Below are 15,188 nucleotides of genomic sequence, written 5' to 3'. Positions count from 1 at the left end.
TAATGGAGAGTAATCTGCTTTACTCAGTCTACTGACTGTGTTACTCACACCTAAAAAACAGAGCAGAAACATCTAGACTGATGTTTGACCAAACAAATCCAGCAAAGTTGACACATAATTAACCATCATATATATTACCCAATGCTTGTATTAAAGAAACTTAGATAATCATAATAATTCACTGTATCTTATTTAATCTATATATTTAATGTAATATAAATACATTTACATTTAATATAAATATAAATTCAATATACCTGATTACACTTTGTGGTAGCTTTGTACACTTCACCTTAGCTGCCATGGTGGCAGGAGGTGGCAACTTTTTACAGTGTGTAGATGTGCATTTTAATTTTATTCAGTAGAAGCAAAAGTAAAACAAACAGATCTGTTGCCACCCTCGGCCAACATTAATAAATCACTGCGATTTTTTTTCTAAAAGCAAACATAAATATGAATATCATCTATTTTAATTTATTGACATAACTTTCCTTACTTCTGGTGGAAAAATAATTATTTTGGTGCAAAATGCTAGGTTCTCTTAAGTCACCTTCACAATACTTTAAAGTTTTTTTAAATTTTTTAAAAACTATGATAAACAACTCTGTACAGATAGATGATCTACCAAGACCAGAACTACTGCAACATAAAGAAATACAGATTATTGTGAGATATACCCCTGGGCTACTTATTGTAGGATACCATGGCACAAAAGACTAGAAATAGAAGGTACTACATTGTAGTCAATTAAATAGCATATCACTTCTCTTCTTCATAGGATGAACAAGATTATATTTTCATTAACTTCAAAATATTTGAGCCCCCCCAAAAGGTGAAGTGAGTTAATGCATGTAAAGAGCTTAGTACAATGATGATGACGATTTCAACACCACACTGAATCCAGTCCTGAGGAGGCATGAAACAATATTTCTATCCCCTCATAAACATAATGGCAGCAACTTCCCACCTATGTCCCCAAAGTTTGAAACATACAACTATTCAAACAATCCAATCTAATAATTTGAGACTTTTTCCTAGAGAAATGAAATGCAAGCTATATAGTTTGATATGACAAATACATACATAAATGTTATATGCATTATATATATGACATAATACATAGAGTATCATTCTTATTACTTAAGAAAGTATGTCCTTTTCCCATTTCTCTTTATCTTTTTGATGACTTTCAGATGACTTGTCTACTATTCCAAATCTCAAGCAATTCCTCAGAATTAGGCAGCTCAATGTGATTTTGAAGTCACACATACCATTATCATTTATTATAATGTTATTTTAAGGGCCAATAACTAGCACTTACATGTCTGTTTAGATATGTACACCAAGATGTAAAAGTTCAATAAAATTTCAAAATGGGTCAACCATATTAGAGAGGGGAAAAAAAAAACTTGCCTATGTAAATACCAGCTGAGTGTGTGGCAACACTGTTGTCAATAAAAACTGTTCCAAGGATATAAAGAGGCATTCCTGCTACTGCCTGCACAATCTGCCCCAGGATGAAGGAAGTTACATATTTTGCTTGGAATGATGTTACAGCTTTATTGCAAACCGTGGTAGTCTTCATTTCTTGACAGATATCTTTTGAAAAGATAATTATTTTTTGTTAAATGAGTAAAAAATTAAACATACAACAAATATACAGTATCTCTCACGAAATATTTTACCTTGTACAAAGCTATTTCCACCAGTATGCCTTTTTTTAGTTAACATTTCATTTACACTGAATGTAGCAGTTCTAAAATCAGTCATTATATTCTCATTAAAATGCAATTATAGGGGCGCCTGGGTGGCACAGCGGTTAAGCCTCTGCCTTCGGCTCAGGGCGTGGTCCCGGCGTTATGGGATCGAGCCCCACATCAGGCTCCTCTGCTATGAGCCTGCTTCTTCCTCTCCCACTCCCCCTGCTTGTGTTCCCTCTCTCGCTGGCTGTCTCTATCTCTGTCAAATAAATAAATAAAATCTTTAAAAAAAAAAAAAAAAAATAAAATAAAATAAAATAAAATGCAATTATAAAAGGAGTTTTGTGGGAATACTGGAAAAGATGCATATATTATAAACCAAATATAAATGTGTATGCACAATAACGTATATACACAATTATGTGTGTATTTGTATATACATATACACACATACACAACACACATATGTTCCTCTTAAATTTGGTAACCGGTATCCCTGAATTTTGACACCCAGGAAAAAGTATTTCTAATGTTCTAGATTATCTGTATTATCAGATTATCTTCTGAGTTTAGTTCTATATCCACTTCTTCAGGAATCATCACATTAAATTTGTGTCACTCTGTTTAAATAATTTCCCTTTTCAGGGCACTTCGTTGGCTCAGTTGGTTTAGTGTCTGCCTTCGGCTCAGGTCATGATCCCAGCCAGGGTCCTGGAATCAAGTCCCGCATCAGGTTCCCTGCTCAGAGGGGAGTCTGTTTCTCCCTCCCCTTCTGCCCCTCTGCCCTGCTTATTTATTTATTTTTTAAAATAAATAAGATAAATGAATAATTTCCCTTTTTAGACACACTAACTTCTTCTCATAAAGAGAAGGCATTATATAATAAAAATTTATTTCCATTAAAGTTAGTCATTGTATGGTAACCCACTAGATTTTAAATTCCTTTAGGTGGCTGTCTATCTCTTAAGCTTTTTTTATTCACGTGGTTGTAAAACAATAGTAAAGAAGTGTTTCTTGGAATTGCATTTTTTATTAGATTGGTAGATCCAGGCAATGCTATTAGATTGTTCTGATTGTGTCCATTTTGACTGGAATTTAACAAATGCTCTTAAAATATTTTTGTAGAAAACTGGCTAGAGTGCAGATTGCAATATAGTACACTAACGGAAATTTTCATTTGGTTCAGTATCTGTATCAACTGCTAGTTGACTCCATGTCAAGCGGGAGGAGGTGTTTAGAACTGTGATTTAAAATACTGATGAGTCAATTTTATACAGATATGTTAACTTGTGGTCACATCAGTATCAACGTGATATTTTAAATACCCTAATCTCATAGTCCCTTGAATTTTTCTCCTCCCATGTACTTGTACTCCACTTAATTGATTTTAAACTTCCAAAAACAATAACTACAAACCTTTCTTAGTTGCAATTTCAAGCATTCCACATTCACTTCTAGTAACCCAACTCCAACAATCCTTAAAATGCACTAGGATTTTGATACTGCTCCTTTTCACCATCCCAATATCCTCTTCTTTCCTTAACTTCTCCCATTGTCATTTTAGCACTTTTAAATCCCTTGCTCTCTTACCAAGTAATCCCTTGGTAAAATTGCAAACCTCATCAAATTAAACTCTTCTCCCTACTCTGGTCTTATACTTGTAAAGCTGAATATGGCTGGGGAAAAACACACGACCATGCAAATCTCACTTTGAATTCATAATTTTTAAACTCAAGGAGGTCATTCAGCCTCCTGATAATCAAATATGTCCGTTGTCTGCAGCTCTTGCCTTCTCCCATAAAATTCAGTTTGTTGGTTTCCCTTCTCCTAGGGATCATGGTCCTGAGATTCCTGCTGTCCAACATCTGAAAATAAATGTTTTCCACCAAGAGAATAAAATATTATAAATATATGTGAATATTATATAGTTCATATATTGAGGATATATATCAACATAATGTTTAATATGTGAATTATATAGTATACAAGTATGTTATATAAATTGCATTTAATAGGTACTATTTATTTAAATTGTGAGCATACATCATAAGCATACTTTTAAATATCATAAGCATGTATATACACATACATACACACCTGGAGACATCGTCATGGCTTTTTCTACAATGTCTTGCTAAAGGCCAGTTGAAGGTTGCCAAAATGGGTAGATCCATTTTAACATCGCTATGACCTATACACACCAAGAAACTACCCAACACAACAGTGCCAGGAATAGTGCTTTGAAACTTCAAAGTAACCTTTATCTACTAGCAATAGCAAAAAGATTGTGGAATAAATCTCTCTCTTTTTTTAAAGATTTTATTTATTTATTTATTTGATACAGACAGCGAGCACAAGCAGGGGGAGCAGCAGGCAGAGGGAGAGGGAGAAGCAGGCTCCCCGCTGAGCAGGGAGCCTGATCCGGGACTCAATCCCAGGACCCTGAGATCATGACCTGAGCTGAAGGCAGACGCTTAACCGACTGAGCCACCCCCGAGCCCGGAATAAGTCTTTTTAAAAATGAACAAAGTGAAGAAGCCACTAATCTTTTTAGATTCCAAGTCCTATGCCAAAGAGCAGCTCCCATTTTGAAATGGTAGGAGTCTGATCTTTCTTTTTCTGTGTGTTTATTTATGTATTAATCTGTGCTTTCGTGTATGTGTGTTAAAGTCAAAATAAAGGATTAAGGAAAGCATATTATGGAAGACATAAGGAATTACCAAAGTTCTCAAGAGTTTTATAATACATATGAAAACTGATGAAAGAAAAACAATTTCATAAAATAATTATCCCAAAATATTCTTCTTCTTATGCCTATCTCTTACATGAAAGGATATATGATCATGAGAAGATAAGAGAATAGCATATATATGTTAGTAGGGAGCTACAGTTAATTAGCTTAACAAACATGGTAATATACATAGATACAGACGGACGGATGTACAGACAAGTATTACAGTGTATTTTAAGTTCCTAAAGCCAATGTTTAAATGAATAATAATTTCATGCACCTTTTATAATCTTACCTTCAATGTCTACACTTGCTCTATCATTTCCACCACTAAAATATGGAAAAGCAAATAAAAGTGATCCAAATCCTACTAAAAAGGAGGAAAATGTAATCCATCTTGGTATGTTTCCTCTCCCTCCATAGTATGCTATAAACAACACAATCAGGCAAGATGAAATATCATAAGTCAAAGACAACAATAAATTCTCCATGTTGTTCAGATGACTTTCCTTCTCAAAAGTGTCAATGCTCAGATCTACGAGACCAAACACAATACCTAAAATGAAAAAAGAAAAAAAGAAAGCAATAATATGCATTTTAAGAGACAAAAGAGAACACCATTATAATCATTATAAACCAAAACAATTTACATTGATTTAAGTTTATTTTACATTATTTTGACTGTTTAAGATCCATAAGCACATGATTCGTTTTCTAAAATACTAATAGGCCTTAACCTCTATGAAATATTTGCTAATTAAATTTTTATACCTATTCTGTACCTATTTACTGGAGAATACTCATCTTTTTTAGTCATCTTACTTAGTACTGATCTTTATTTTAATGTATTATAATTCAATTATAAAAATGAATAAATAACAGAGGTGGCTCAATGGGTTAAGCATCTGCCTTTGGCTCAGGTCATGATCCTAGGGTCCTGGGATTGATCCCTGCATCAGGATCCTTGCTCAGTGGGGAGTCTGCTTCTCCATTCCCTCTACCACTCCCCCCTGCTTATGCTCTCTCCCCCGCTTTCTTCTCACTCACTCTCAAATAAGTAAATAAAATCTTTTAAAAAATGAATAAATAACAATCTAATGAATATTTATCTACCACCCAGAATAGGAAATATAACATATTTGAAGCCCAGCATGCACTCCCCAAACACATTCTTCTCTCTCCATAACCTGTATCCTATATTTGAAGTTTATAACTTCTGACTCTTTTAAATCCTTTTTTTGGACAATGTATATATCCTTGAACAATACAGAGAATTGTTTGTCATGTTCCTAAACATTAAGTAAATGGTATCATGTAGGTGCATTTCTATCCCTTAGTATCCAACTAGGAAAAAATTGTACTAAATATTTGAAACATAAAGAAATTAATACAGAGGTTGGTTACAAAAGTAATACATTTGTTGGAGTGAAAAGGGAAAAGAGTTACCAATCAAAACTCATGATACCTATGAGGTGGGAGTTGCTGGAGCACGGGCTGCTGGGGCTGTTGGAACTGCAATCACCACCTCTTCTGCGGAAGGCCAGGACCTACACTACTGCTAATGGTTTGAGAGGCAACGTGCAGTCACCCACTGCTTCTGCTGCTCTTGCATTTGCAGAGCAAGAGCCATACCCATTGGCTGCTGAAGCACCCACTATTGCTGCTGATGGAGCTGCAGTGATGCCTGAGCATAAATCCAGGAGTTCTTATTCACCCAGTATTGCTGCTATTGCCAAAAACATCACCACAGAGAGGAAAAAACAAAAGAGGGGCTTTCCTTTGCCCCCTTTTCAAATCTACTGCCATAGCCTCTCATTGGCAATGCCTAAGTGGAAGCCCGCGAGAAAGAAAGGCTGGGAAATGTAGTTTACAGGCTGCTAGGCCCCTTGGAAGTAGGAGTGAGTCCAGACCACAAATAATGAAGTCTATGGCCAACAGACAAGAAACTTGGAGAGTTCACCTTTTACACCACTCAGGATTCATTTTCACCCTTCTTCCTCTATTTGAACTAGAATACCAAATTAATAGCAACACCATCACGTTTCTGCCCAACATTGTGCAACTATCATTCTTAAAAAGATTTCTTACTCTTTCCAAGGGAAAAACAACAACAACAACAACAACAACAGAGACACAGAGTTCAACCAATCATCCTATCCATCACAAGGTAATTTTACTCCATCTTCTAGTTCAATCATAAACCTAAATGGTTTTTCTTAATACAAAAAGTAAATTGCAAAGGTATAAATGGTATAAAAAGGTATGAAAGGTATAAATAAATAATTTCTCACACATCATAGACCTAAATAATTTGTGAGGGAACTGTTCTGAAAAAGAAACTCTAAGTCAGACTTGGAGCAACAACAGTTTAACAGACCAAGACCAGCAGGAGACAAGATACAAAAACTTTGTTGCATCAAACAGAAGAGTTTCCTTCAACTCTCATTTTAAATGTGGCCAAGGAGGATAATGGCCAAGGCAAGAACTGTCCTGTCAGTAACTATGTTCATCTCTGAGGTTGGGGTATTAACTCCCCTTCTCAGGGATATTCTGTAACCTAGAGATGAATTTGTAATGTTATCTCCCACAATGCTCTTTTATAAAATAGTAAGGGAAAAAGAAAAAGAAATTGGAATACATACATACACACACACACACACACACACACAAATGTGTATATATGTTTGTGTGTGTGTGTGTGTGTACACATAAAACAATAAGAAAAAATGCACAGTTGCTGCAGTTTCTATTTCTCTAAATGGTTATGCAAACACGGTTGATAACTTCCTTCGTCCATTATTCACTCCCTCTTCTACTCCTTGATCACACATAACATATGTAGGTTGCTATCTCAAAGCATATCCCTCACCTTACAGGACAGCATCCCCATTTTTTAAAATTGTTGTCTCCTAGCTGGACTTTATGTAAGTCTTCAATAGGACATTATAACTATCTATAAGGCCAAGAGTTTCTGGTTATTGAAATATGTAGTAAGATTAGTGAATTCCATGAACATGAACTTCCTGATATACTTCTTCTCCTAGAAAATGAGTTTCTTCATTTAAAGCAATGTGATAATAAATAAGATGACCATGATGGTGTATAAGGCATTCAATAAGGGCAATAGCCACATCAGCACTGGTAAGGATAAATCCATGCATTCAGCTCTGGCATAACCTCTATGCTTGATGCAATTGTCACCATAAACATGAGCCCACTGAACAAGACATACAATGGGGAATTTTCACAGGATGGCTACCTATCTCATTACTGAAACCTTCCTCTGCAATGGATTTCTTTTGGTGAACATCCACACAGCATAACTCTGCCCATTCAAAGAGACATGCTACTTACCCAGCTCTCCTAGCCACCAAATGGTCAAACCATTAGGCAATGGCAGCATGGCATCTAGGCAATATGGATCATCAGATGTATTGCTCAATGGTCTGCCCACTGGAAAGATTTCCTTTCTCCTCTATTTTTTCAGGGCCTCCCCTAAGGAGAGCTATAGTGCTACCATAACATACTTCCACCTTCAAAAAACACAGGTTCCCTGAAGATTATGTTTCTTTTTTTTTTTTTTTAAAGATTTTATTTATTTATCTGACAGAGACAGCCAGCGAGAGAGGGAACACAAGCAGGGGGAGTGGGAGAGGAAGAAGCAGGCTCATAGTGGAGGAGCCTGATGTGGGGCTCGATCCCAGAACGCTGGGATCACGCCCTGAGCCGAAGGCAGACGCTTAACCGCTATGCCACCCAGGCACCCCTGAAGATTATGTTTCTTAATAGTGAATGGAACAAGTGGAGAAACTTTTCCTTCATTTTAGAAGAGACAGCCCTCACACTCCAAACCAATTGCTCCCTAGAGACATCACTGAAGTGGCAGGCAAATCTGTGGTGTATAGTACCTCCCAGGATAGACTTTATGTTAGCCATTGTGGGAAGGCTGGGATCTAATTGTAGTTACGAGTCTGACAGCAATTAAGGGGTAGTGGCGTGCATCATAAAGGCGATCAGCACTCCCCTAGCTTGGGTGAGGTAAATTCAGTGTCTTCAAAAAAGGAATTGCTTTTTCTTCAGACATGGGAGATACGTTGCTCCTACTGGGAAAGGAGGTTTAGGACTTGGGGATTTATGCTCCTCAGATTCACTGAATTCCAGCCAAATGCCTTCATCCCAATTCTTAAGGTTCCACTCTTCTCCAGTCAAAATCTCAACTCTAACAAAAGTGATCTGGTGAATCTGTGCATTGAACTTATGTTGTAATCCTGCATTGGAACTGTTCAAAATATGCAGTGTGTGGCTAAAAGTAATGAGATTCTTGTAGAACCATCAGAGAAGCTCACACATTTTCCTAATCATGCCTTAAACTTCTTATTTTTTTTCTGTAAACTTTCCAGAGCAGTCAGAAGAACTTGATCAACCCCAGAATCTTTCTAGTTGAAAGTTCTACCATATGAGTCAGCTAGAGAAGCCACTCATCTCCCAAAGTCTTGCCATCAATAAGAACTTGATTTTAGGCAACATTTTAAATAACATCACTACATGACATACACATCCAGTATAACCATTTTCCACAGGCACAAATATTGCTGTTTTCATTGTTTTCAAGCCCAGTCAGGTCAGATAACCAACTTCAGATTTCATCTTTGATGGTTTGTTTTTTCCCTGGTTCAATGCCTGGTAATGCAGTAGTATATAAAAAACTTCTATGATTTTTGTCATTTATAGACAAATTAGTTTTATTACATGGTGAAGCTAAAAGTTTATTCAAAAACTTTTCAAACACCTTTATATTATATATCATAACTTCAAAAAAATAAAAGAATATGTTCTTGATATGCACTCACATACTTTAATTTCTTAGCCATACTTATCTCTAATAAAATGTTATTCGTATTTTTTTCTGAAGAATATATTTTTAATATGATCTTTTTTTCTAATTGCTTCCATGAAATTAGCTGCAATTCACCCAACTTGCTTTGTATAGTTTTGCAGTAAAGCATTAACTCAGCAGGCCTTGGTTGCTCAAAAATGCCTGTCTTCAAGACTGGCCTTTGGTTGGTGTCTGGAAGATGACTCTGAGCCCTTGGAATATTCTGCCTGAGGCCTTGGACCACACAGAACAATTTATATTAAACATGGGGATTTAAGGTGATTATCTGTTGCTGTATGCCTGAGGCCTTGGGCCGTGTGTCAGTTTGATCAGATAATTTATGCTAACAATATGATTTCTGGTGAATGTGTTTTTTGTTGTGCGTGTGGGAGTGCGGTAATGGAGACTGAGTAGCTGAGGTCAGTCTCACAGATGTTGCATGCTTACATGACTGATCCTCCCCAAAAGAACCTGGACACCAAGGCTCACAGAAGCTTGTTTGGCAACTGTTTGCATGTGTTATCACACATTGTTGGGCAAAAATTTAGCATGTCCATGCAATTCCATTGGGAAAGATACATGGATGCTTGGACCTGGTTTCTTCTGGATTTTGTTCCTTGTGCTTTTCTCTTTACTGATTTTAATCTGTATTCTTTTATTTTAATAAATCATAACCATGAATATAACATCTTTCTCTGAGTCCCACATCCTTCTAGTGAATCATTCAGCCTGAATGAGGTCTTATGGACTTCCAACATAATAGTTAATAAATGTGAAGTCTCCAAATGACTCTCCACTGTAGGTCACATTTTAATTGAGAAAACACTCTCTACAGGTGCATAAATATTTAGTAAGCTCCAGGAAAACACTACTAAATAATGTATAAAGTTCTTTTTTCCTATTGAAGTATTTTAGCCAAAATATTCAGAGAATTTTTGACAAATACATTATAAAACAAAACTCTTCAAATAAGTTGTTTCTGTTTATGATTATTTTGAATGTTTTACCAAATTTAAATGTGCAAAGCCATGGGACTTCTAATTTCATACCAAATATGAAAGTGAATCAATGTAATTCATTATATTAATATAATAATGGGCAGGAACCACATTAACAAACACACACACACACACAAACAGAAAAAGCATTTAACAAAACCCAACACACTTTCTTAGTAAAATACTCAATGAAGTAGGAATAGAAGGCAATTTCTTCAAACTGATAAAACACACACATGAAAAACCTACAGCATACTTAAAAAGTGAATCATAAAGTTACTATAGGTCCCAGCAATTCCACTCCTGGGTATAAAATTCAGAGAAACAAAACTATGTGTCCATACAAAAACTTATATACCATTCCAGTCCTACATGTAAAGAGCTTGGAAGTCACCATTCTATCCTAACAAGTAACAAACTTAACAGACTAAAAAATTAACAATGATTTTTGGATATGTAACAGAAGAGAAGATGCAAGACAAACTTAACAAGACTGTGCATTCAACTGCCATTACAACTTATCCACCCAAACACTTAAATTTTGTGTTTGATTTCCAAAAGCATAAGATTGACGGTTAAAAGAAATAAGAACTTCTTTTATGGCTGTGATGAGAGCTCCAGAATTCTCAGATAGGACTTGAGCTGAATTTGTCATTTTCTCTTCGTAAGTGCTTAAGGGCACTCAAAAGATTCCATCCAACAGCAGAATCCTTATAGTCTTTATCATTACCATCAGGTAAAATGAAGAGCCACTTGGGCTTTTAAGATATGTACCTGAACTGGTACTTCATCCCAATCAAACACAAGTGATAGCTTGATTCATTATGATGCCACTACATGCCAAAAATACCCATCTACCACTAAAATCCCAACTTTATGGATATATCTTCTGGGACTATGCCTGATAACAATTTCATAATGGTCTGGATTCAATCAGGCAGGCATGACCTGAGTCTGGTCATGAGAACACAGCAGATATACCCAAGTTGAAATTCCCCATACAGAGTGAAAGACCCATATACCTTAAGACTTGCATGGACATAAGAAACAGGGAGAAAGTGGAGAACTGCTGCAGACTAAAGAAGTCTAAAATACGACAACTAAATCCACTGTGTGTTCCTGGATAGAATTTGGGACCAGAAAGGAAAAGGAGACAATATCGAGGCAGTTGGCAATATCTGAGTGGGGCCACCAATGCCTAATTTGATGGTAGTGTTGCACTGATATTCCTGACTGAGAAGGGTGTATAATGGTTAGGTCAAAAAGTGTCCTCATTTTGGGAGAATGCACACTGGAGACTTTAGCAGTAATGGGGCACCATGTCTGAAAAAGTCTGTATGTATTAAGAAAAGGTGAAGGAAAAAATGTGGTAAAATGTGAACAACTAGAGAATGTGGGTGAGGGAATGCAGGAATTCTTTATATCACCTTTGCACCCTTTCTGTATGTTTGAAATTATTTCAAAATTGTTTAAAATGTAACAACAAATAATAAATAGATCAACTGATAAATGCCCACGGAATAAGTCATTTTTATGAATGGAAACTCAATGTTATACCCAAACTGAGCTAATGATCTATAAGAAGTCAGATGAAAAGTAGTGGAGCTAAAAACATTCACTGTGAACCACTTGTTCAAGAACTTTCAATGGCTCCTCATTACCAACCTAGTAAGGAGATCACATTTAGTGAGATAATACTTGTAAAGCACCTTACTCATCACCCAGTACACTAGTAGGAAGTGAACAACTTTTAGTATCCTCTCAAAATTCTCAGTCTGGTATTTAAAGACCTTCATAAAATTGTCTATTCCTTCTTTTTTTTTATTCATTTATGTATTCAATACATACTTAATAAGTGCCTTTTCTGTCTTAATCACTATAATTAGGTCCTGGGGAGACACGATGAATAAAACAAATATAATTATTCCTTTTGGTGCTTGGGTGAAACCATCACCCAAGCCAAACTCATCACTCACCATTCTGGAACAAGGCTTTCCTGTATCTGAGTGTTTATTTATCCAAACATTCATTCATTCGTTCGTTCATTCATTCATTTCCTTATACAATAAATAGTCCTTAACTACATTCCACCTATCACAACTGTACCCTATTTATCAGGGCATGATTCAAATGTCTCTTCCCCAAGAAACTTCTTTAATAAAAATCAAGATAAACTGATCACTATTTATGTGTTCCTGTCATATGGTTCTTATCACATACAGCTTTTTATTGTACTTATTTAGAAATAACATTTTAGAGCAAAAAGAGAGATCACGTCTGGCAAACTTCAATGCCATCAGTGTAAACAGGATAGTAAAGAATCTTAAGCATAGTGGAAGTAGTGAGGGCTGTGGCCAAGTAAAGAACACATACCCCCTCTAAAGGCATTCAAATTCACATTCTTTGTTTAACTGTATGGGCAAAGATAAACACCTGCCAGTTTGGGTTCTCTGATATAAGCTGTTTGAGGTCCCACTTCACCTCTTCAATTCCCATATGAGGATACCAAATCCAGGCGGGGAGCAGCTTGGCCAGCCAGTCTCAAAATTGTGAGCAGAAGCAGAAACAGACTGGTGGTCACAGTCACCATATTCAATTTTATTTTAATCCCCCAAATAATTCAACCCTGAACCTCCCAGGATCCATGACCAAACAACGTTAAATGACCCTACAGCACCTTCCTATCTGGAGATCAGGCCGCTGTCACCTACACTGTGTAAGGTGGCCTGTGTCACTCACGTGCCTGCTGAGGTGAAGCAATGACAGGTACACACACCCAAGGTAATGGCCCATTTAACCTGTTTTGATTCCAGACAGACCTTGAGAACGTGAGAGACTACAGCTGCTTCAAGCTCGGTCACCACAGGGAGTCCCCCACTCACGCCTGTCCCTCTCGCCTCTGCCACGTCAGCAACCCCAAGGCGCCGTGGCTGCCCTCACCAGAGTGACCGCCACCCCCACCCAGGCTCACCCTGAGAGGTTATCAGGAGGCTGTAGAAAAACAGGAAGCAATGGAAGTTGTTCAAACGCTGACAGCTGGGAATAACTATACAGCCCAAGCCGCAGGGCCCCTCCAAATTTTCTTTTGTCTTCTTCGTAACAGGGGGTGTGGCCCCAGCCTGAACTTTTTCTCGGTTTTGGAAAGCCCGGAACTTGATCAGGCTAGCAGGAACCGTCCTCAAAAGCCGGGATTTTTTCTTGCCCTTCTCCGCCTCCACGGCCAAAGTATTTTTACCACGCTGGGGCTGGGCAGCCTTCGGCTCCACTTCCGCTAGGGCGTCTGCCATGGTGGATAGATGGCCTGCGGAGGCTGGGGTCTTGGCTCACAGAGGGCGGCCCTGGGCCAGAGGAGGTGTGCCCTGTTGTTTCCAGGGGCTTCCTGCTCTACCCGCTCTCCTGAAAGGCCAGCCGGCCTGGTCGTCTGGGAACTGGTGGCCACCAGAGGCGCCTGCTGCCCAAGCCTCCAGAGAGAACGTTTCTCCTAGAGCAGAAAGCAAACGTCCCTGAAAGGTTGACAGTTGCTCAGAGAGAACTTCCAAGGCTGTTTCCTTCTCTGCTTCCACGTGGGGAAGAGGAGTGGGGGGGGGGGGGGGGGGAGTAGTACTATTAGATTCTGATCATTGCTAACACAAGCAGGGGGCGCCAGAATAACTCTAATGGAAGTCAAAAGATGCCAGATTAATACTTTTACTTAGGAAGCAAGGAAAGAAAATTGTGCTGTGAGGCGATAGTGGAACTGTCCCCCAATTTCCCCAGACTTATTGTAATGTTTTTTGAACTGCATGATCTCACTATAAACAACCTGAAAATTGTTGAAGGACCAGGAAAAATCAGAGACATGAAAAAGATACTTCTACCATATTTAGAGAAACCAGCAAAGATCATAAAGCAATGTCCCAATGAATGCTCTTAAATGTTTTAAAACACAGAGAAATTATTGTCCTAGAAACTATCCTTAGCCAAGAATAGAAAGGATTATTATTTTCCTCCTTAAAGAGGGGGATGGGACCCAGGGTGTGTTTTACTTTCTCAGGTACAAAAAGTTTACTGAAAAGAAAGAATGTAGGAGAATAGTAGCAGAATATGAAACTTGGATATTTTTATGGTAAAAATTCACCTTCTTATTGGCTTTCTTTTCTCAGGCAGACATACCTTATTCAGGCCATATAACAGGTGGGGTGATTTTACAGGAGAAATGAAACTATCTTCCTTCCAATGGATTAGACATTGTGTTACTAAAAACAACGCAGATGTTCAACAAAATTATGTGCAGCCAGCAAGTGCTAGGGCTGGTAGACCAGGAAAAAAACCACTGAGAAGAGCTGGGGAAGAGGGTACCACAAACCCTACCTCCAGCCTGAACCCTCAGCTTGCCTTACTATGTGCCCACCAGTGGGTGGAAATGTTATTTCCAAAATGTTATTTTGCCTTTATTAAGAGACCCAGTTTGTCAAATACATGATCACTACATAAGTAGAAAAAATGCCCTAGTTTTTCCATATTCATCATATGTGAGGGTACCCCCTCACATTGCTTCATGATATTAATAAGCATAAAGGAAACAGGATGCCTACAAGGGTGGAAAGAGGGGGGACTCTTATTCTTGTGCTTTGGTACCCAACTGGGCACCACCTGAGAGCAGAGGGAACAAGATGGCTCTGTTCAAAAGAGATTATTCTAAGACTTTTGCTTCTGCTCAGAATATAGAGAGCCAAACAGAATGTTACCTGACTCTAACAACAATAATAACCAAAGGAAAAAAAAAACCTGGATAACATAAAAAAATTATCACTTTTTAAGCCCATTGGAGAGCTACATTTGCGAAGCAACCAGGTGAATTGCTTCCAGAGGGAAGCAAACCCCTGGGAAGAAGGATGAGACAC

General features: G+C 37.7%; 1 protein-coding gene across 1 annotated transcript in view; it reads right to left on the bottom strand.

Annotated features, from left to right (window-relative positions):
* SLCO6A1 (solute carrier organic anion transporter family member 6A1) overlaps positions 1-13,592 on the bottom strand; it is a 96,938-nt gene extending 83,346 nt beyond the window's left edge. Inside the window, exons 1-3 of the mRNA XM_087861894.1 lie at positions 13,277-13,592; positions 4,727-4,987; positions 1,414-1,599 (exon numbers count right to left, since the gene is read on the bottom strand). Coding sequence (XP_087718020.1) covers positions 1,414-1,599; positions 4,727-4,987; positions 13,277-13,592 — 763 coding nt within the window. The remainder of the gene's footprint in view (positions 1-1,413; positions 1,600-4,726; positions 4,988-13,276) is intronic.
* Positions 13,593-15,188: the final 1,596 nt, after the last annotated feature.

Source organism: Ursus americanus, chromosome 5, assembly GCF_024610735.1.
Source record: "Ursus americanus isolate L20-20 chromosome 5, mUrsAme1.1.p, whole genome shotgun sequence".
Lineage (NCBI taxonomy): Eukaryota > Metazoa > Chordata > Mammalia > Carnivora > Ursidae > Ursus > Ursus americanus.
The sequence above is the reverse complement of the archived record's forward strand: the minus strand, read 5'-3'. Positions and strand labels throughout refer to the sequence as shown.